General features: G+C 50.1%; 1 protein-coding gene across 5 annotated transcripts; it reads left to right on the forward strand.

The window, feature by feature from the left end:
* The first annotated feature begins 1,000 nt into the window (after positions 1–1,000).
* Positions 1,001–20,502, forward strand: paqr6 (progestin and adipoQ receptor family member VI). Of its 5 annotated transcripts, none has more exons than XM_088620334.1 (8): positions 1,001–1,161; positions 10,450–10,676; positions 10,767–10,894; positions 11,368–11,573; positions 12,825–12,951; positions 13,491–13,587; positions 14,040–14,184; positions 15,765–20,502. In XM_088620334.1, exons 2-8 carry the CDS (start codon positions 10,626–10,628, stop codon positions 16,046–16,048), a joined length of 1,038 nt encoding a protein of 345 aa, XP_088476460.1. In that variant the 5' UTR covers positions 1,001–1,161; positions 10,450–10,625; the 3' UTR covers positions 16,049–20,502. The 5 variants fall into 5 exon arrangements, 4 of the variants coding, with proteins under 4 accessions (XP_088476460.1, XP_088476461.1, XP_088476463.1 ...); XM_088620335.1 differs by having other exon boundaries at positions 10,453–10,676; XM_088620337.1 differs by lacking the exon at positions 1,001–1,161 and adding an exon at positions 1,178–1,277.
* The last annotated feature ends 893 nt before the right edge of the window (positions 20,503–21,395 follow it).

A 21,395-nucleotide genomic window follows, 5' to 3' on the forward strand; every position in this document is an offset into this window, starting at 1 on the left:
CACACAGCCTGCAGCTCAGAGCTCAGAGCTCACAGCTAACAGCTCACAGCACACAGCCTGTATCACGCAGCTCACAGCACACAGCCTGCAGCTCGGAGATAAGAGCTCACAGCCCGCAGCCCACAGCCCACAGCCCACAGCACGCAGCACGCAGCTCAGAGCTCACAGCACACAGCCTGCAGCTCGGAGCTCAGAGCTCAGAGCACACAGCCTGCAGCTCGGAGCTCAGAGCTCAAAGCACACAGCCTATATCACGCAGCTCACAGCCCACAGCTCAGAGCTCACAGCACGCAGCACGCAGCTCAGAGCTCAGGTTTATTACACGTTCGACTCTTCGCCCGTTTTGTGATGTATAGATCCCCTCTGATAAAGTCGATAATTCATTATAACGTTAAATGTCGTTTGCGCGGATTTGTGTTTAATAAGCGTAGCCGGGTTGAGCATGCAACGCTGACTAATAAGCAGATACTGTAGCTGAACAGGTGCCGGCTGCGAGCTCCTGTCTGTAGTGGCACACGGCCGATTAACGAGGGGTTTACCAAAGTGTGCGGAAGCGGGAATGATTCTTAATCGGCCTCCACATTGCAATTCCCGACCCACCAGGTAGAAAATAACCCCTCGAGAAGCCCCATCCCGAACGCGCTGAGCGGGGAGCGCTGCCCTCTGCCTCTCCGGGGCGGCCGGTGCCCGTGTGCCGGCCGGCGCGCAGCGAACAGCTTTGGAGGCCGAATTGGGGCGAATCTGGAGGAGGGGGGGGCGGGTCTCTTCGCGGGGCTCGAATGAAAAAGAAGTCCCTGGGCTTGGTGCCCATCCTCGCCTCCTCCAGAACCCCCCCAATTTACCTCATCTTTGTGTCCTCCCCCCCTTTTTTATTCTTCTTTCTGGAGCGAATGGAAGGGAGGAAAAAGACCCGTCTCCTGATGCCCAAACAAACAAGGGCCTCTTTCTTATCCGCAGCCAATGAGATATCCCGTTCCGTATGGCGGAGGTGGGATCTCGTTGACATTTTTTTTTTGGGGAGGGGAGGTTTAACGCAGAGCGAGGAATGCGAAGACACGCTCGAAACTGGAGCGGAGCCACACGGCGTGTCCTGACACAGCGAGCGACAGCCCACCCGAGACCCGGACCCGCGATGTGCGTTTGACACCCCTCGTCCGCAAGGTTGGGCTCGATTCCTCCTCTCCTGTCTCCCCCTGGGGAAGCAGCGGGCGCTGCCGGGGATAGTGGCGTGATCGGGCGTCCTGTTTCGAGTCTCAAGTTTTGCTTTTTCCCGTCAGGTTTGCTCGGTTTTTTCCTCCTCTCTCGCTGCTGCTGCTGCCTCTCCACCGCCGTCGCTAAACTCGACCGCTTTTGATTCGGTTTTATCGCAAGAGCTTTTCACAACACTCCAGCCCTGCAGGAGCACTGAAACTCTCGACCACTCCCACTCGCTTTGTTCCCCCTAAGAATTAAAAAAAACAACCCTTTTTCCCCGATCCTGGCTTTTCGTTATTTTCATGTTTGGCGCCGTGCAACTAGGCGTTGGTCATGTTTGCTATGAATGTTTTGTCGCAGTTTGCTGAAACCTGTGTTATCCTGGAGTGTAAGCGGAACTCCAAAAGTTGTGCGCCTGCAGGACGCGCTCTAGGTAGCGTTTCTCTAACTCGCAAGTTTGAGAACAACACGGTACACTTGCACTAGTGATGTTAAGTATTTTTGCGAGAACTTAATGCGGTTTGATTTTTGTAACACGGTTTTTGTTTCGTGGACATGTGACAGGCGCAGAGTTCAAGTTTATTTTGCCGACACCCCCACGGTTGCAGTGAAAAAACACATGAGCAGAGCGCCACGCTTTGGGTAAAATACATATCGCGTCGTTAATAAAAACACCATAAACCGACTTGTATTGTAATTGGTACAGGTGGGGAGCTGCGTCAGTATGCGTGGGCTGCAAAGGAACAAGTAATAGGTTTATTCCTGTGCTGAAAAGAGAAGACAGAAAACACAACGTTTCGGCCGGTGAGGGGGTGAGGTGCTGGAGGTGGTGTACCGATCACCTAAGCTTCAGTAAATTTGCATACTGGAACTCAAAGTACAGAGAAACACAGAGCTCTGGAACAGATCGTACTGCGGGGCAGCAAAGAGACAGTTCTGTTCCCGATGTTGTAAGAAAGACGCCACTTCTTAAGCAACTGTAATATCACAATTCAGTGAACGAATTGGCCAATGTCAGCAACCTGGTCTGTAACTGTTCTGTCCCAATAAAGGCTAAGGACTGAACAGATTTGGTCATTTTAGATGTTATTGTACTCGACCACATTTGTCGTTTTACAGACAGTAAATCATACTGATAACGTCAATTGCAAATGTTACAATGTATTTTTTGTAGGTGTTAGAAGCACGTCTCTGGTTTATTTGTGGAGTCGGTGTGCAGTGTGATGGAGTTGAGGTTTGTGGGACCGAGAGTTGTTGTTCTAACTCGATGAAGCCGCCAGTGGCCCGGAGACTTCGTCAAAGCTGTTAACGTTAAAATGACAACGACAGCAGATCGATTAGCTTGAGCTACAGGTCAAGTAACATAGCTAATACACAAATTCCAAAACAATTGGCACTGATCATACAGCTGGCAGTTCAAATGAAAAATGCAGTCGAGTACAGTAGAATAATTCTGCTGTTGGAATAACATCTAAAATGACCAAATCTGTTCAGTCCTTAGCTTTTATTGGGACAGAACAGTTACAGACTAGGCTTGCTGACATTGGCCAATTCCTTCACTGAATTGTGATATAACAGTTGCTTAAGAAGTGGAGTTTTTGTTACAACACCAAGAACGGAACTGTCTCTCCGCTGCCCCGCAGTGCGATCTGTTCCAGAGCTCTGCGTTTCTCTGTACTTTTGAGTTCCAGTATGCAAATTTACCAAAGCTCAGGTGATAGGTACACCACCTCCCGCACAGGGTGTAGGCTCCCTTCACTTGTATGACGCAGCCCAGCAGCTGCTAAAATGTGGAACGGCTCAGACTGCTATGCAGTGGGAGCCTTAGGGCTGTCGTTGCACATGCACCAAAAGCACGTTCAGTGGCATCCAAGCCAGGACCCTCAGCAGGAGATTGCCTGTGCCTGTCGAATCATGCGGTGGCTCTGTGGCTAAGGATCTGCGCCTGTGACCGGAAGGTTGCCGGTTCAAATCCCGCGGCCGGCAGAGGAATCCTACTCCGTTGGGCCCCTGAGCAAGGCCCTTCACCCCAGCTGCTCCAGGGGCGCTGTACAATGGCAGACCCTGCGCTCTGACCCCCAGCTTCTCTCTCCCTGTCTCTGTGTCTGTGTCTCCCTGGAGAAAAGCTGGGGTATGCGAAAAGACGCATTCCTAATGCAAGAAATTGTATAGGGCTAATAAAGAAACATTATTATTATTATTACATTATCATGAATTGAAAGTATATGCCATCAAAGGTGCGATCGGTTAAGTGGAATGCAATCACACAGGTGATTCAGTGCCCGGATGTGACTGCAGGCTGACCACTCTTCCCCATGACCTGGAGCAGGGCTGTCTAACTGTGCTCCCGGGTGGCCGGTGTACCTGTGCTCGGCTCGGTACTGGCTGTCGGCTCACCAGGTGCGGCTGCTTTAATAGAGAGGCGTGGAACCTGTCGGCTCCACGGGCCCCTGGGGGTGGGAGCTGGGACCCCTCGAATGTGGCCACTGGAACAGCTCGTGGGGCGCCGGGCTGGGTGGAGGGGAATGACCACAGTCTTGGACATGCTTCCAGTCTGGCGCGGAGGTGTTTTACGGGGGAGCTGTACTTGTAATGAAACGAATGTTTTGAGTGATCACCTGTTGGAGACCTTAATAAATATCTCCTATGCGGCTGGCTGGCTGCGAGACTGGTGAGGCCCGGTGTTTAATTCAGCAGTCGGGACAGGACGCGGGCCCTGCAGGTAGCGAGTCTGAGTCTTCCGGATCAGGGGTACTTATAGCTTCTGCAAGCCTTGGTTTTTTAATATTAATTGTGCCAATTAATACAAGCTCCCCTGTGACTAGGAGAAATAGTCCTTTATTAAAGTGCCTTAGGGTCTCCTGAGTGGCTGAACTGATCCTGATCACAGCATAATTACTTAACTGTAGGCGGTACAGCTGCTATTTGGGCTGCTGTAACTGGGGCTCTGCTGTTCAGATATCATCTGCTGTTTGCTTGTGAATTGTCTAAATGCTCTGTCTGCAGTTTGTGTTTTTTTTTTTTACAATCGAGAGACTTTCTGTAAGTCAGAATTCCATTGTGCCAGAACATGTGCCGGTTACGTATGGCACTAAAGTTCAAGTTCAGGCGTCGCTGGTGCTGCTGTTTGTATTGAAGGGGGTGCAGATGCTACTCTTCCTGTGTGACAGTACCTTCTTGAGATGTGATATTTCTTCATGAGGAGACTTTGTATGTTTTGCATTTTTTCAGTGATCTCCCCCTTTTCTTAATGCTGTTTCCTGTACAGGGTTACGGGGGGGGGAGCTGGAGTCTATCCCAGCAAGCAACGGGCAGAAGGCAGGCGACACCCTGGACGGGACGCCAGTCCATCACAGGGCACACACAGACACACTCACACCAGCACCAATTTTCCTAAAAGTCAATTAACCCCACCAGGATGTCATTGGACTGTGGGGGGGGGGAACCCGGATGAACATGCAAACTCCACACAGACAGCACCCCAGGGCGCCAACACTGCATGCAACGGTGCTGACCACTGCGCCAGAACTCTGCCCCGTTCGTAAATATTTTGGCAGTGATGGTCACGCAGTGATCACCCAGTGCACGTTAAAGTCACTGCAGAGAATTCCGCAATCGGCCTCCACTGTTACCCCAGAGGTTTTCCGTCTTTGTGGTTTATTTCGGAACTGCAGGCACCAATTATTTCGGCCCAGGCACTAAAATTCAAATTAGCAGCCTGAGCTGCTATGCAGGCTAAACGTTTCCAACTCCTGATCCCCCGTTTCGACTTAAGCACTTCCTCGGATTTTTCAATTACACTCGCTGACGTTTGGAGTTGCAGGCCCCAGGCGCAGCTATCAGCTGGGATTTCAGACACGAGCCGGATCGTGATCTGGCTTCCCTTCGGCATTCTGCCCCCTTTCCCACTGATCTCTTAATCTGCTGCCCTGTGCCGTCGTCCCAAGACCCACTTCCGTCCTCCCGGAGGGGGTGGTTTAAATGCCCAAAGTCCAAGCCACACTCAGCCCATCTGCTCAGCAGCCCCTAGTCCAATGGCTGCTCTGCTGGAAAGAGGTGGGGATTTAGCAGGGGTGCAGCCAGTAGATTCCTGTCCTACTTACTCGCATTCCAGTGCTTGGCTATTGGCCTCCAGTTGTAGTGCAGGATTCTGGCTTGTACCAAACATGTGTTTTAGTGGAGTTCTCATAACTGTGTTCCGGGGAAGTATGCTTGAAGATAAAAGATTTCACAAAGAACAGTCTTGAGAAGATACTGGCACACAGAAACCTGCAACTTGTTCTGCAAAGTGCAGCACTTTTTTAAAAAGCTTTTTATTTTGCCCTCTCCCCTCTTTTGTTTTCATTGTAATATAATTGGCATGAATGGCAATCGGTGCTATTTTCCTGTCTATAGTGAAAAACACACCTACAGGAATGTGTGGCGAGGTGTCTGTTGGCATACGTGCACGGGGATGTCGAGGAAGCCTTTGGAAGTTGTTGTTTTTAGGGTTTTGCTTTTGCAATCGAACACTGGCAAAACGCAGTTAAAATTAAGTTGCCCCCAAAAAAGCCGCAGGTCGGTAGCTGGCTCTGGACATGTGAAAAGCTCTGTTGGAGGAGTCTGGGGTGTTGTAGGTGTACTCTGCACCCTGTGGTGTCTGCATTGGGCGGAGGGCTTGGCCAGCCCTCGCTTATGGGTGGGGCTAGAGGTTGTGCTGGACTGCCGCTCCCCAGGAGTGACCATCACTTGTCTTCTCTTCCCAGCTGTGCCTCTTCCGGGCAGAAATGGGGGTATGCGCCACCCCGTTTTCGGACCCCCTTACAGAACCATGCGCCAAGCCGGCCGTTTGGCTCCCAATGCACAGCGGTCGGGTCCGTTTCAGGCTTTCCCTCTCGGTTGGGGCTCTTGTTCCCCTTCCTGTGCTGAAAGAGGAAAGCCGTGGCGCAAGTTGTACTGGCTCTCGAGTTCAAATCCGGCGCTTGATTGCAGTCGTTTGGGCTTGCCGAACGCGTCTCCCTTAAAGGAGGAATTTTGTGCAAAAGAAAACTGGGTGTTGCTCGAAATCCCAGGGTGTTTTTCGAAAAGAGAAGGGGTGCTACCTCAGTGTCCTGGTCAAATTCCCCCCTGGCCTTTACCCATCATGGCCTCCTGATAATCCCCATCTCTGAACTGGCTTCATCACTCTGCTCTCCTCCCCACTGAGAGCTGGTGTGTGGGGGGCGGGCTGGCGCGTCATCCAGGTGGGGCTGCACACTGGTGGTGCTGGAGGGGATCCCCATTACCTGTAAAGCGCTTTGAGTGGAGTGTCCAGAAAAGAGCTATATAAGTGTAAGGAATTATTATTATTAGAGTGGTCAGTGTTTGTGATGTCTAACCTGGGCAGGGTGTTAAAAGCATGCTTCAGCTTGGAGACATCCTCAAAATCATCAGTATGGTTTGTCCTACAGGTTGCAATGACTCATCTGCTGTAGTCCAAGTTCTTTGACTATCTACGTGCTGCCCGACCACACGAGGTGACGGGGGCCTGGTGTGGCCATGCCCTGGCCGCTTTTCTGACAGGTTCCAAACCATCAGATCGTGGGCATGGTCAGAGAGGCCAGAAAGACTCTGCTGCAGCCTCCAGAGCAGGCGTTCTGTCCTTTTGCATTATTGGTAATGACAGTAAGTCACACACACACTCTCTTTTGGATAGCTGACATTTAAACAAATATCACGTCCCTGCTAGGAACTGATTTAGTGCACACTTTCTGAAAGTAACCAACTTTCAAGAATCTGGCAGCAGAATTCATGGAGACAAAAAGCAAGCTTTCCAGATGGGTGTCTGTACCTTTCCCTTGCAAGCAGTTTAATAGGTCATAGGTATAACAGTGTATGCTAGAAAGGTTACCCGTTTGGCCCCTGCAGTCTGATTGGTAATTAGTAGTTAATTGATCCAGGATCTCATCCAACCTTTTCTGGAACAAAGGCAGGGTATCGGCTTCAACACCATGGCTCTGCAACTTGTTCCACACTCCCACCACCCTCTGTGTAAAGAGGTGCCTCCTGTTCTTGGTTTTAGATTCACTTCTACCCATCAGGACCTCTTCTTATTGTCTGTGTTTTAAGACTACAAAGGTTCTCCTGTCAGCAGGAGAACTTAAGAGGCAAAGTAAGAACTTAAAGAGACCTTTATAAATGAAAGAAATTGTTGACAAACTGCAAAAGCCTTTTCACAAAGAAGGGTCTTGAGAAGATACTGGCACACAGAAACCTGCCACCCCTTCAATAAACACAGGGCACCCGTACGAACAGCAACACCAGTTACACCAGTGTGAACTGCATGAAATCAGTTAGGGTTTGTCTTTTCCTTAAAGTCAACATCCCAATCCACCCTGAATAGTGGATTTTTACAGCAGATGAGATCGTGTATTTCCCATAATTTCAGTTCTCCTGATTCTCTGTGCAGCTGGTTTGCACAGGCAGTTTGAAGAGGCAATAAAATGAGGTCAAACCAGGAATTTGAATGACTTAAACTTTCCCCCTTCCAGCTGGTCATTGTGACTTCCAGTAAACACAATTGAAATGATCCAGTCATCCCCGTGTGTAGCTCTTGGTCCCACACACGCACAGAGTCCCCTCCCTGCTGTCTGGAATAGGCCTCTTATTGTCAGGAAGCAGGAATAAAGATGTCTATTCACGGGGATCATGTGATGGGATCACGCGGGAGAACCAGAGAGGGGTGGAGAGGGGGAATGTGGGGTAGAAGGGAGGGGAGGGAAATTGAAATGGGGAAAGAGGAGGACGTTGGGAGAGAGTGACAGTGATGTGGGCAGGGAGAAAGGGCCTGAGAGATGGGGTTAAGCAGGAAGGGAGAATGAGATCAGTGGAAATGTAGGAGCTATGAATGGGAGGGCTCATTTTATCAGTAGAGGGAGTCAGTAGGGGCTCAGCAAGACAGAAGGGTACTGTGTAAATCAGGGTCTGGAGTCTGGGACAGGGTGGAGCAGTCGTTCATGTTGAACAATCCCAGGCCTTATCCAGGATGCACCCTTGAAGATCCATTGTTCTCCTGGTGTTTGTGCATGCTCCGTTTTGTGCTTAGTATTTGATCACATGCATAACCCCCCCCCCCCCCCTCCAGTTTGCTCATTCTCTTATGGCAGGCTCTGTAATGCTTTGTTACAGTATCCCCTTAGCTCTAGCACTGCTGTGACCCTTACAATATACTCCTCGTTCCTGTGAGGTGGGTCTGGGGAATGCGGTCCTGTATGCCTGAAAGGGACAGTTTCAGCACAGCCCACTGACTGACGCGTCTTTCAGGGGGCCCTGCGAGAGTTTAGGGAAAAGACACTTTCGTCCTGAAATGTGCCTGTTTAACTGGGCCACCCTCCAGACAGGATGTCCCCATGTCTCAGTCTTTGTGTGTTTGTGTTTCCCAGAGTCACAGCTTGTATCCGTCAGTGTGTGCGTGCATGCACAAGACCCCGGCTTGTTTGTCTTTGTCAGTGTGTGTGTGTGCATGCACAAGACCCCGGCTTGTTTGTCTCTGTCAGTGTGTGTGTGTGCACGCACAAGACCCCGGCTTGTGTCTCTGTCAGTGTGTGTGTGTGCACGCACAAGACCCCGGCTTGTTTGTCTCTGTCAGTGTGTGTGTGTGCACGCACAAGACCCCGGCTTGTTTGTCTTTGTCAGTGTGTGTGTGTGCATGCACAAGACCCCGGCTTGTTTGTCTCTGTCAGTGTGTGTGTGTGCACGCACAAGACCCCGGCTTGTGTCTCTGTCAGTGTGTGTGTGTGCACGCACAAGACCCCGGCTTGTTTGTCTCTGTCAGTGTGTGTGTGTGCACGCACAAGACCCCGGCTTGTGTCTCTGTCAGTGTGTGTGTGTGCACGCACAAGACCCCGGCTTGTGTCTCTGTCAGTGTGTGTGTGTGCACGCACAAGACCCCGGCTTGTTTGTCTCCGTCAGCCTGTGTGTGTGCGTGCACGCACAAGATCCCGGCTTGTGTCTCTGTCTGTGTGTGTGCGTACATGTACAAGACCTCTGGTTGTGTGTGTGCGTGCACGCACAAGACCCCGGCTTGTGTCTCTGTCAGTGTGTGTGCGTGCACGCACAAGACCCTGGCTTGTGTCTCTGTCAGTGTCTGTGCATACATGTACAAGACCTCTGGTTGTGTATGTGTCTGTGTGTGTGCGTGCACGCTTGTTTGTCTCCGTCAGCGTGTGTGTGGGAGCACGCACAAGACCCCGGCTTGTGTCTCTGTCAGTGTGTGTGCGTACATGTACAAGACCCCGGCTTGTGTGTGTGCAGGCTGCTGTGCTGTTTCCTGTTGATGTTCTCTGCCAACACTGTACGGACTCTTTCCTGCGAGCTGTCACAGAGAGCAGCTGGGGTCCTGTTGCCCTTGCTGGGGATGTTTTTCTCTGCACCCAGTGTGTCTCTGGATAGGGAATGCTTGGGACTTCTGGCCCCAGACTTAAATCTCGCCTGTCCGCTTCTCGAGGGATCCTGGGGGATCGGCTCTAACGTCAGAGCCGGAGCTTGTCCAGACTCCCGCATCTTCCTGTCCTCGGTGGTAAACGCATATCCTTTTCCGTTCGGACCGTACTGCTCCTTTGTTTTGCTGTGTCGGTCAGTGTGTGCCACGCTGGAAACGGGGTTGTCTGGGTTTGTACCCCCATCCTTATGTCCGTAGTCCCCTCTCCGTCTCTGTTCGAGCCGAGATGGGGTTGGCGATGAGCTGTGGTCAATTTAAGCACAGCAGATAATGGAGCTGTTCTTTGAAAGGATGTCTGAGCTGCAGGCGTCTTGGGGCGACTCCGGATGAGGGCTCTGCAGTGCCTGTGAGCGGGGTTGCTTGGCCGCTGTGTGTCGTGGAGGGGCCAGTGTGTCCGTCACATCCTCCCTGTGGAGAGAGCAGGGCTGCTGAGCGCCAGGAGAGACCGCATCTGCAGGGTTGATTAAAACAAAGAAGGACTGTCGATTCAATTAGGATGTAATAGGGAAAAAATCTACAGTGTGGTATAGTTTTGTTTTTAAACCAGAAGTCTCCATGCGTATTTTCCTGTTGATTCATTATTACCTCTCCGTGATCTTCTGTGGATGGATAGAGCCCCCTGTCTCTGGGAAGGCAGACTGCTCCTTCAGTGCAGATGGGTCTGGGACAGTATGTACGTTCTTTATTAGTGGGAAAAAAACGTTGGCATAAAAGTAACCCTTCTATCTCTCTCTCCCCTTCTCCATATCTCTCACTCCACATCCTTCTGCTTCTCTCTCTCTGTGTTTCCTGTGTAGCAGGAGGTCAGCCTTCAGGCAAGGGGGCCGCAGGGGGCCGTGCGTGCGATGGGAGGGGGGGCCTGCCTGCAGACCCTCTCTCGGTGAGCGTCAGGTGAGGTGCTCGGCGTGCCAGGCGGGGGCTCGACTTGGACAGGCCTGCCGGGGCCGGGGGCGGCTGGCGTCTGCCCCCCGACATGCTGACCATCAAACTCCCCCAGCTGTTTGATATTCACCAGGTGCCCCGGGTAAGGACCCCCCCCCACCGGATCTGCGCACGGTGTCGAAACGCTGTTATTGCTCAAGGCTGTGCTGCTGATGCCCTGTCTGCGCGGCAGGTCTTCCGAGAGGATGGCATTATTTCCGGGTACCGTCACCCTCGGAGCTCGGCCCTGGACTGTATCCTGAGCAGTTTTCAGATGACCAATGAAACCGTCAACATCTGGACCCATTTCCTGCCCACATGGTAGGCCCTTGCCAGCAACACCCTCCCTCCCCGCTCCCCCGCCGTCTCTCTCCCCCTGTCTGCCCCGCCCAGGGTCTGTGGAACCGGCCACAGGTTACAGGAGCAGCTGAGAAGGCTGGAGTTCCCCAAGCGTGCTGTGCAACAGCGCCCCCCTGTGGCCGGGTAGTTGGCAGTTCCATCAGGAAGACCTGAGTGCCTCAGTCCTGCTGCTGGTACTCTGGGCCTTGCGGGGTGAAGAGAAGTGAATGGCCGGTCAGGTTCTGGATGTGTGTGTGTGTGACCTGAGCCCAGTCTATACAGGTCTGTCTGTCCCACATATTCCCCCAGATCTCCCAGATTCGGTGCCCTGTGTCTCTGTCTCCCGGGGGTATTCCCTGTGCGGATCCGGGACCCTGTGTCTCCTGGGTATTTTATTGCACGTGTTAAGTGCTCTGTGAGTGCGTCGTGCTGATTCTGCGCTCTGTGTGCTTCAGGTATTTCCTGTGGCGGTTCACCATGCTGTGCTCGTCCCTGGACTTCCTGAACGAGAGCTACACCTGGCCCCTGCTGGTCTACATGGTGCTGATCTGCCTGTACCCCTTCACCTCCAGCTGTGCCCACACCTTCAGCTCCATGTCTGCTGAGGCCAGGCACATCTGCTACTTCCTGGACTACGGCGCGCTGAGCCTCTACAGCTTGGGTAGGGTGGGCAGTGCCCAGCAGCTGCTGTTTCTTCTGTCATGGCTGCAGGGCCTGGGCCTGCTGCTGAGTCCTCGTGCTGCTTTTAGTCCTGCTGACACATCGGCCACTCACTACTGCTGCCACTGGTGCTTATGGTGTCTCCTGCAGTGATTGTTTATTTAACTGGCTTGTATCTTAAGTGATGATGCTGACGAGTGTATTTTACTGGCGCGGTCTAAGGGAAGTTCTTTGCCAGTAGGAGACTGAGCTCATGCGATCTGGCTTGATCCTGTAGCAGGCCAGATGCAGGTTAAAATAATCAATTAAAATGTAATAACAACAATTCCTTACACTTATATAGCACTTTTCTGGATACTCCCCTCAAAGCAGTTAACAGTTAATGGGGATCCCCTCCACTACCAACAATGTGCAGCCCCACCTGTATGATGCTCCAGTCCGCTCCCCACACACCAGCTCTCAGTGGGGAGGAGAGCAGAGTGATGAAGCCAGTTCAGAGATGGGGGTTATTAGGAGGCCATGACTGGTAAAGGCCAGGGGGGAAATTGGGCTAGGGCACTGGGGTAACATCCCTAGTCTTTTCAAGAAATGCCCTGGGATTTTTAATGACTACGGAGAGTCATTTTTTACAGTATAGTGTCCCCGTCACTATACTGGGGCATTAGGACCCACATGGATCCTACTGGTCACACAAATACCTCTTCCAGCATCTGCTCAGCTTTCCCAGGAGTCTCTCCTCCAGGTACTGGCCAGGCTCACAGTGGGCAGGGCGTTGCAGGGCGATAGAGCTTCTGGATAAGGTAAGCTAAGCCAGGCGAGTCAAAAAGTAATCCAAGGTCATGGTCAGAAAACGAGCAGGGCTCAGAACCAGAGACACCTGGTGGGGAGGACAAAGTACCCAGGGAAACCCCAAAACACAGATCAAGGGGAGATCCACGAGAGTGAAGTCAAAACCAAGCCAAGCTCAGTCCTGAGGCAAGGAATCGCACACAGAGGCCGATACCAGGGCCGAAATCACTGAGACTGGGCGTGGTTGTGTCGTAGAGGCGGGGCTTAAGTACTTGGTGAAGAGCGTATTGGTGGGACCGATTTCCTTCCTGATCTGGTCACCGTGGCAGCAGGTTGAGTGGCAGGTCTGCTGGCGGTGGGGATTCTAGTGTTGACGGTGTTGTTTCAGCCAGAGCGGGTTGTGGCAGCTCTTTCATGACTCAGCGTGCCCTCTCTCCTGTCTCCATCTCGCGTGCGCGCCCAGGCTGTGCCATCACCTACGGTGCCTATGTGATGCCCGATTGCTGGGTGAACAGCTGGCTTCACCAGAACTTCGTGCCCATCGCCGTCCTGAACACCCTCATCTGCACCGGCCTGTCCTGCTACTCCAGGTATGCTGCCACAGGAACGGAAGCTGGTGCTCGGCTCAGGTTACCTCGACTCTGCTGTTGTTTTGCCTGGTCTTCTTTAAGCCCAGCAGCTCATGAGAGGCCGATTTGAAAAATCGGAATGTGGGCGTCAGTGGGGTGAGATACGATGCCAGTCAGAGAGAGATAAGTAGCTCTAAGGAAATCCCAGCAAGGGCTGAAGTCAAAGGGAGGATGAGTTCGGTTTAGGAATTCAGTAGGAATGATATCTTGTCAAGATGATACTCTTGCTGAAACAGTGTCCTGGGTTTAGGAGAACCGGGACAGGAGAAAGTCTGGAGTTTAGGCTCTGGTTCAGGGTAAGGGATTTCAGAGCCGGATTGAAGTGATGTCAAGCTCAAGGGTAGACTAAAGGTTAGGAGTCAGAGTTAGAGGTGGTCTTCGGGGTAGGGGTTAGAGATGATACCAGGGTGTTGGACTCGGGATTGGAGGGGTGACAGCACCGTCTTTTGTCACACTTCCCCCCCTCTTTCCTGACTTCTGTCTCCCTTCTCGCTCTGCAGGTTTCCAGAGCTAGACTTTCCTCACTGGAGCAAGGTTGTTCGGACGGGTGCCTTTGTTTATCCCTTCCTCTTCGACAACATCCCCCTCTTTTACAGAGTGAGTATCCCACATCCTGGTGTGGGACAGAATTGTTCTTGAATGTCCTTCATTTTCTATGTCCAGGCTGTGGTCACTTAGCCTGTTCACTCTGGACAGCCAGATCTGCCTGTGTTCAGCCTCTGTGTCCAGATTGTGGTTACTGAGCCTGTCCTCTCTGGACAAGCAAGAGCAGTCCTGCTTATGTCAGGTTTCTATGTCCAGGCTGTGGTCGGTTTCTTCTTGCTATCTCTCACTTGGCTGTGTGTGTTGTGTGCTGTGTGTTGTGAGGGGGTGACTGACCTGTGCTGTCCTGAGGCTGGCTGGTGTGGGTGTGACTGGGCAGTGAGCTTCAGGGCCAGCTGACTCAGGTGGGGTGGGGGTGGTGGTGGTGGGGCTCTTCTCTCCCTCTCACTCTGTTTGACCCCCGAGCTCTTCCTCCTTGTCTCTCCTCTCCCTCTCCCTGAGTCCAGCTGCTGCTGTGCCTGGGAGACAGCTGCAGCCACACGGAGGCGCTGTCCAGTCACTGTCACCACCTGCTCTTCGCCTTCCTCACCTGCTTCCTCTTCGCCTCGCACCTGCCCGAGAGGCTGGCCCCTGGACGCTTTGACTACATCGGTCAGTCTGCCCGCCCGTCTGCACGCCCGGCTCTGCTGTGCCTTTGCTTTGGTGTGACGGGCCTAGAGCCTTTCTCAGAAAAACATTCCTAGCTCTCATCATTGCAAACCCTCACTACCGCTGTCCAGATCAGAGCTGCCCAATCCTGCCCCTGGAGAGCTGATATAACTGCATGGTTTCATTCCAGCTCAGATCTTAATGAGCTTAATCATCTCGTTCCTGGCTTAACTGGAGCAGCTCAGCAGCTTCTCACTGCTCTTCAGGTGCTGCTGCTTGAAAGAGATCTAGGAAAGCTGTAGACACACAGGGACCAGGATTGAACAGGTCTGATCTGTTCTAGATGGTCACTTCAAGTGGTTTTATTCCAGGCCACTAGATGGCAGTAAAATGCAGCTATTGAAAGAAACTCGAGCTTACATCTGAGAAATACTCAGCTTGTCATGGAAGTTGGCACATTGTTTTCCTGATTTGCATAAATTAGGCCATTTTGAGTATCTTAAGAGTTTGTGTGGAATTATTTCTCAGTGCTTTACCATGAGAGCTCCATGCATGCTGTGTGTGCACATAAAACCTACTTTTAAAATAAAATCAGAAATTTAACAAGTGTAGAATGATAGGTAGAATCTCCACAGTCACACTGATATTTTGAGTTTGTAAATCCTAGCAAGCATCAGTTTCTTATTAATTATTTTATTGGGCATGAATATAAAAATCACTGAGGACACCTGGACACAATCACACATGTTCACAAATATCTCCAAAACACTTCATTCTAGACTCTTGAAACTAACTCCATTTGAAAGCTGTCTGAGATATTTAATTAAATGCTAGTTGTACCCAGCTTTAAGCTTGTATTGCTGCTTGCACTCTTAAAAATGTGTATCCCATTTTTTCCAATGTAGGGGACATTTTCATAAAAGTCCCCAAACCAATTCAAGCTAGACTCCTAAAACCTCCTAAGTTTGAAAGTAGAGACTGTGATCTTTAATGCAAAGGAGAAAGTAATAGGTTTATTCCATGCTGAAAAGAGAAGAAAGAAAACACAACGTTTTGGCTGTGGAGCCTTCTTCGGGTGTGAAGAAGACCTGAAGAAGTGAAGAACACCTGAAGAAGGCTCCACGGCTGAAACGTTGTGTTTTCTTTCTTCTCTTTTCAGCCTGGAATAAACCTATTACTTGTTCCTTTGCAGCCTACGCCTGCTGACGCAGCTCCCCACCTGAGCTATCTTTAATGTAATACCAATTATACCCAGCTTGAGTCCTACACTGCTGCTTGTTCTCTGAAAAGTGAGTGTCCAGGGTAGCCAAAATAGATTCTCCAAAGCAATTATGGTGAAGTACTATTTGAGCTGTGGAATAAAGATCATGTGTAATCTGCTCTGCAGAAAGTTGGGTTAAAACCAAGATTATGTTGGTGCCCATTTGTGCAAATACGTTCTTGCAAACATCCAGATATGTTAAAAGGCCATAATCTGGTTTATCAGCAAAAAGCGACACGTCCACTTGGTTTCTAAAGCTGTAAAAAGTCCCAAGTGCACATAGACGGTTTACAGAATTCCTCTCTCGGCCTGTACCCTGCAGGTCACAGCCATCAGCTGTTCCACATCTGCGCGGTTGTGGGCACACACTTCCAGATGGAGGCGGTCCTGGCCGACATGAGCTCTCGCCGGGGCTGGCTGTCCGCCCACTCCGCTCTGCCTTCCTTCCCCGGTACAGTGGGCGCCCTCGGAGTGGGCATCCTCCTCAACCTGGCCATCATCGGCCTCTTCAGCGCCACCTTGCTGTGGGCGCCCAACGGTGCCCTCTCTCCCTGCCCCCCGAACCATGTCCCAAGCCCACGAAGGCTGGAACAGAAGGAGAAATAGAAACCCGAACTCTGTGTGGCCCCCTACTGTCCCAGCAGAGACCTGTTGCTTATTCTTCTTGTTTTCATGGCTTTCTGAACTGAGCTGTTCCTCCATTAAAGTAATCGTAGAGCACAGGCGGACCTTCCTGACCATAGGTTCCAGGCTGGAGCTGTGATCGGGATTCCCAAAGGTCTGGTGTACAATTGGCTGAGGATCACCAAGGACAGGGTGAGATTACTCAGTCAGGCCTCTGTTGGCTCTCAGAGACATCCTGAGGCCACCTGGGTTATTGCAGGCATGCAGTGCAGTGTGAAGGCCACACCTCTCCTCCAATCAGCACTGATCCTCTGATTAGGGGCGGTGCTACCTGTGACACACATGCCTCTCCTCCAGTCAGTGCTGTGGATTGAAGGTGGGCGGGGCAGAGGAGTCTTCCTGCACTTCCTCATTCCCCCTGTGTGCGGTCACAGGGTTTATAGTTGAGATTATTTTGAGAACAACAGTTGGTTATTACAACATTGGGTTGGTATAACAAAATTAATTGGTGATTCTAAATCGTAAAGAATGATCTCTTGCCAGACCGACAGAGTGAGACTGGAGAATGGTTTCAGAGGACCAGGACAACAAGGAAGCAAACACAGACTGAATCAGTTCTGTGTTAGCTTGTGTGTGAGGGGTGCGTTCGAGTCGGACATCTCTCCCGGTGGACCGTGGAGTCAGGCTCAAATGGAATGTGGCTCTTGACAACCATAAACGTCACAGACACTCATCTCTGCAGCTGTTGGCTGTTCAAACACTCATATCCTGTATCTTGATCTTGTAATGATCGTGTTTATTTGGAAATGTAGTAGCCTTCCCTTTAAAAAGGTGGCCCAGCAACAAAATACTAGGCCTAACTATTGCAAGCAAGCAAGGTCAGGAGGATTGTCTTGTCACTCCTGCACAGCTCCTGATGTGAGCCCTCTTGTGTGTATATTCCAAACGTGCTTCCCTAGAAACTATTTTGCAAATGCAAACAAGGAAGCAAGGGTATCGATAATGATGTGGTAACCTTGTCGAAGGTGACTGTTATCACAACCTTTGGTGAAATATATCCCGCCAAGTGCACTTAAAACTTTTGGCAGAGTGTAAAAGATGCCAGTTATCCAGTGGGTTTGTAAACGGCCCCTGATGATGTCCAATGGATTGTGCCATTCCACCATCTTTGTAAGGTGTGGGAACATTGTAAAGTGCAATTGTGCTCAAAGCACTTTGAACCTGAGGTAGAAACTCCCCTTGGGATTAAACGCCCATCTCCTTTAGCATTCTTTCTTTCCTTTTACATTTCTACTCTCCTATTCTCCTATTCTCCTGTGCCCTGTTCCTGTACAATTGGCCTGTGTTAAATTTTCATAAAAGTGCTTGCTGTGCCTTTAACCATTTACAGAGTTTTCTGTATGACGCCAATTAGTTTTGAAGTATCACGCTCTTTCTCACTCGTTTGTACTTTTCAAATGTCTTGATGATGACTTATGAGACACCTGCTAGGACCTTTTGAGGAAGGTGGGCTCTTCCCTCCTCACCCCTGACCCCTACGTCTTCATGGGCCGATCGAAGGAGCTCCTGCCCCCAGAGCACCTAATGAGATGTTTGTCACCCCCAGAGGTGAGAGAGCGCTCCTCCTGTTTTGTAGCAGGTGCTACATCAGCCTTTCAGATTCTGACCAGTGAATGCTCAGAAGAGTTTTTAACAATTTGTGAAGAAAGGACACAAACTCAGTGGCACTTATATTCCTCAACATAGCACTTAACATATGTTTGTAAGACCTTTTCATATCTAGATTTTTTGAAAAGCAAGAGGAAAAACGTTGCAGTTTATCCACAGAAGTTTTATTTATAGATTTTTTTTTGCTTAACAAAAATCCCTTTTGATTATCCTACCACTCCCCTGCTCAGCGGGGGCTTAAAGCTTTCAAGTTGAACCCAAGCCTGTCCTGTGAAATGGAAACAGACCCAGCTGGTGTGTAACGTGGAGAGGGGGTTTGTGAATAACTGTAGCTTTTACTGGTAGAGCTGCACTAGGAAAGCCAAAAACACTTTTAGTACATGCAGAGATCTGAAACGAGTTGCTCTAGGAAGCGCGTGTATTAAAAAGGCCCAGTCTGTCCGGAGTTTGGATTTGATTTGCATATCAGATTGGAACTGCTGCCATCTGGGGAAGGTTGTGCCAGACAAACATGCTTAAGATTGTCGCATTTTATCAAAGACGTTAATGTTACAACTGCTCTCCATTAAGTTTGATGTAAGAGGAAGAAAAACATGACTGTAAATGGGGGAAAAAGCAGTAGAGACAGAAGCAGTAGTTCAGGTCAGGCAGTCATGAAGGAACAGCAAGTGGTTTGTGTGGTTTGTGAGGGGCTTGTGTTGTGCAATTTTTAATTGAAGGCTTTCTAGTCCGTAGAGCTTTGTAGCAGTCCAGCTGCGTTGGGCTTAGAGGCGTGTTGTGTAGGACAGGCCGATACTGAGCCTAGCTGGGACTGAAGAGCGAGGGAGAAGGGGAGAAAAACAGCTTTGCATTTAAAACGGAAAGTTTCTGGGGCGATCAGAGGGCTTTAGTCTGTCCGGGCAGGAATGTTTCTAAAGAGTTGACCTGTTAGATCGTCTGTTTCAATCTTGACCTTTCACCTTTGACTTGCCAGTGCAGGAGATTGTGCTGGTGTTGTGCTAGACTGTAGATCCTGTATCAGTTGCACGATAAGAGAATCTTTAATAGCAATATCCGCATTTGAGCTAATGAATCTTATTCTAAACTGGGTACAAAAAAGAAAAAAAGCAGGACAGAAGAATAGTCTGCCTGTAGAAGCTCTGTCTTCTTTGCTTGAAGACATCCAGTCCTGATTGAGGGACCCAATCCAGCAGGCTAGAAGTCACTGGCTGCTTCAGATACTTGGATAACAGGTTAGCTGTTCGTTGATCAGGTTGGTTAGATGGGTTAAATTGGTGCAGTTACATTTTGTTAAAACTTTGTTGTTAAACTTGAATTAACACCTTATACTTGGCCTAAGATTTCTAATAACTGACAAAAGCTGGCCGGAATGGATTGTAGGTCGGAAACCCAAAAGAGTGGCCCGCTTGAATTAAAGTAGGGAAGACATGGGGTCCTGTGGTCCTTATTCCAGAGAAATGGGTGGTTCGAGAGTGGAATAGCTGTGCAAATCACACACACGCCTCACAACCAGGCTAGCATAGCACTTCCTGTCTGTTGTCACTGAACTGTGATCCAGCCAGTTCTGCACCCTACCACTTTGCCCTCAATGATATACTTCATTGAATTAAGAGGTTGCCTACCTCTGCTCAAATTAAAAGCCAAATTAACATAATAGACAAGTTATTTTGTCTGTTCATTTTAGGTGCTTGTAGCATATTGAGCTGAAGATCTTATCCTGTAGTTTCTTAAAGGGTCCCAGGAAATGGGTTTGGGAAATGTACCTAGATGGCTTGTTCCTGACCTCGGCCACTCTTTGTATAAAGATGTGTCTTCCGTTGTCAGCCCTAGTCCAGATCTCGGACTCTTTGCTTGGTCTAGGATAGGTGATTCCTGATCAATGCCAGACCTGGGTGTCCAGTGCCAGTTTGTGTCCAAGAAGGCTGATTTTGTCCTGTCAAGCACCAGTCCAGCACATCTGAACTCCCAGAAGGCTTTATTTTTTCCACAGCCTGCCTGCGTGCACGGGTGCCCCTCCACATGAAGGAAATCAACAGGCCAGGATATTGTGCCGAACTTCTCCGCACTTCCTGATAATCATTGGACGATTATCCCAACTGGCGCCACGCTTGTGTCGGGAAACTCTTAACACAAGTCTGCTTCTGCTGGTTTCAGCCAGTGCCAGCCACTCTCTCCTTGTCGGGGAGAGATGCTGGGTCTTCTTGTTTTCCGTGCATCCTGATCCATCAGCAAGGAATTAATGAGTTAATTGAATCAGGTATTGATTAAATGGGGATAAATGAGTACTGTTTCCAGGTCTTTAGTCAATCAGGTCATTACGTTCCCTATATAACCTGCAGGGCTATAGTCTCTAGGCTGCTGTTGTGATGTTTTTCAACCTTAGATGAATGTTTCAGGTCTTGTCTGTGATAAACAGAACCACTGGAAAAACCTCTCAGACAAGACTAAACTCTAAACTCTTTTAACCCGCTGAACATACTGTATAAACGGTGCCTTTAATGACTTTCCCAGTTTTCCAGCTGTTCATGTCGAATGTTTCTGTGCTTTTTTTTGTTGTAACGTACGAAGCAGTGGGTTTTTAGCAAGTGCCTTGTTCGTGTAGCAGGTCCCATGTCCCCACTGCCCGCCGGCTGTGTTAATCCCTCTAGAAAGTGTTATTTTATACTAAAATGTACCAGACTTATATTTACTAAGTAAAAGTTTTCAAAACAGAAGTATAGCACTGATATTCTCGGAATAAAAAAAAAAGCAACTGACCACTTCGCTGAGCTCGCTGTGTCCGTGTGTCTTTGTCTGCTGGGTGGGGCGGGATGTTTTGACGAGAAGGCGGATCGGCCAGGCCTCGGATGGTTTGGAAGTTTGGGCAGTTGACCTCTGCCCCTCTCCCCTCCCCCCATAATGTAGTTCATTTGTTTTTAATTGTCCCCCTGCGTTACTGTCTCGCTGGAAACTAGTGCGCTGCTGGTCCCCTGTGTGGTCATCTGGCCGGCCAGCGCTGCCCGCAGACGTGTGGGTTGCTGCCATGCCACAGTGTCCCCCAGATCGTGTCCTGCCGCTGACCGACAGGGACTCTGGGCGTAACGCTGCAGCAGGAGAGGGACAGTGCACTCCTGATGCTGCGAAGGCATCGCTCGCTCAGAAAGGACAGCATATCGCTTCCTGTCTCTGCTAGCCTTGGTTTTCACCAGACTTGACTTGTCCTGTCATTTGCCAAACCGCTTTGTACCATACGGTGTCGCGGGACCCGGGGGTCTACCCAGCAGGCAGCGAGCGCAAGCCAGTCACACATGGGGACAATTTGGAGGCCACGGTGAAGGCCGAGGGGGGGGAATTTGGCCTGGACACCGGGATAACTCCCTACTCTTATCGAGAAAAACCCAGGGATCTTTCCAGACTTGACGTTCAGCAAGTTAAATCAGCTCATCACCTGCAGCCAAATAACTTTCTCACTAACAAGGGGACTGCTTGCACAATTATCGGAGTCACTCAGGTGTATCATGATTAAAATGGAATAATCTGTTGATCTAAGTGACTCCAAACACCTTTCATCAAATGCAGGATCTGTATGCTTTATTTTTCCAGCAAACACGCATATAGAGAGCGATAAGTATCTTTTGATGCGCAGTGCTGCTTGGAGATACAGGATTGGTTTAATGATTTA

Source organism: Lepisosteus platostomus, chromosome 26, assembly GCF_059453375.1.
Source record: "Lepisosteus platostomus isolate fLepPlt1 chromosome 26, fLepPlt1.hap1, whole genome shotgun sequence".
NCBI classification, from domain to species: Eukaryota; Metazoa; Chordata; class Actinopteri; order Semionotiformes; family Lepisosteidae; genus Lepisosteus; species Lepisosteus platostomus.

What these genes read in the sequence shown, in the direction of transcription:
- paqr6 (XM_088620334.1), top strand. Translation starts at nt 10,626, where the DNA reads ATGCTGACCATCAAACTCCCCCAGCTGTTTGATATTCACCAGGTGCCC. An exon ending in GCTGAGCCTCTACAGCTTGG is followed by an intron (nt 11,574 to 12,824) that starts GTAGGGTGGGCA and finishes GTGCGCGCCCAG; the next exon opens with GCTGTGCCATCACCTACGGT. An exon ending in TGGACGCTTTGACTACATCG is followed by an intron (nt 14,185 to 15,764) that starts GTCAGTCTGCCC and finishes TGTACCCTGCAG; the next exon opens with GTCACAGCCATCAGCTGTTC.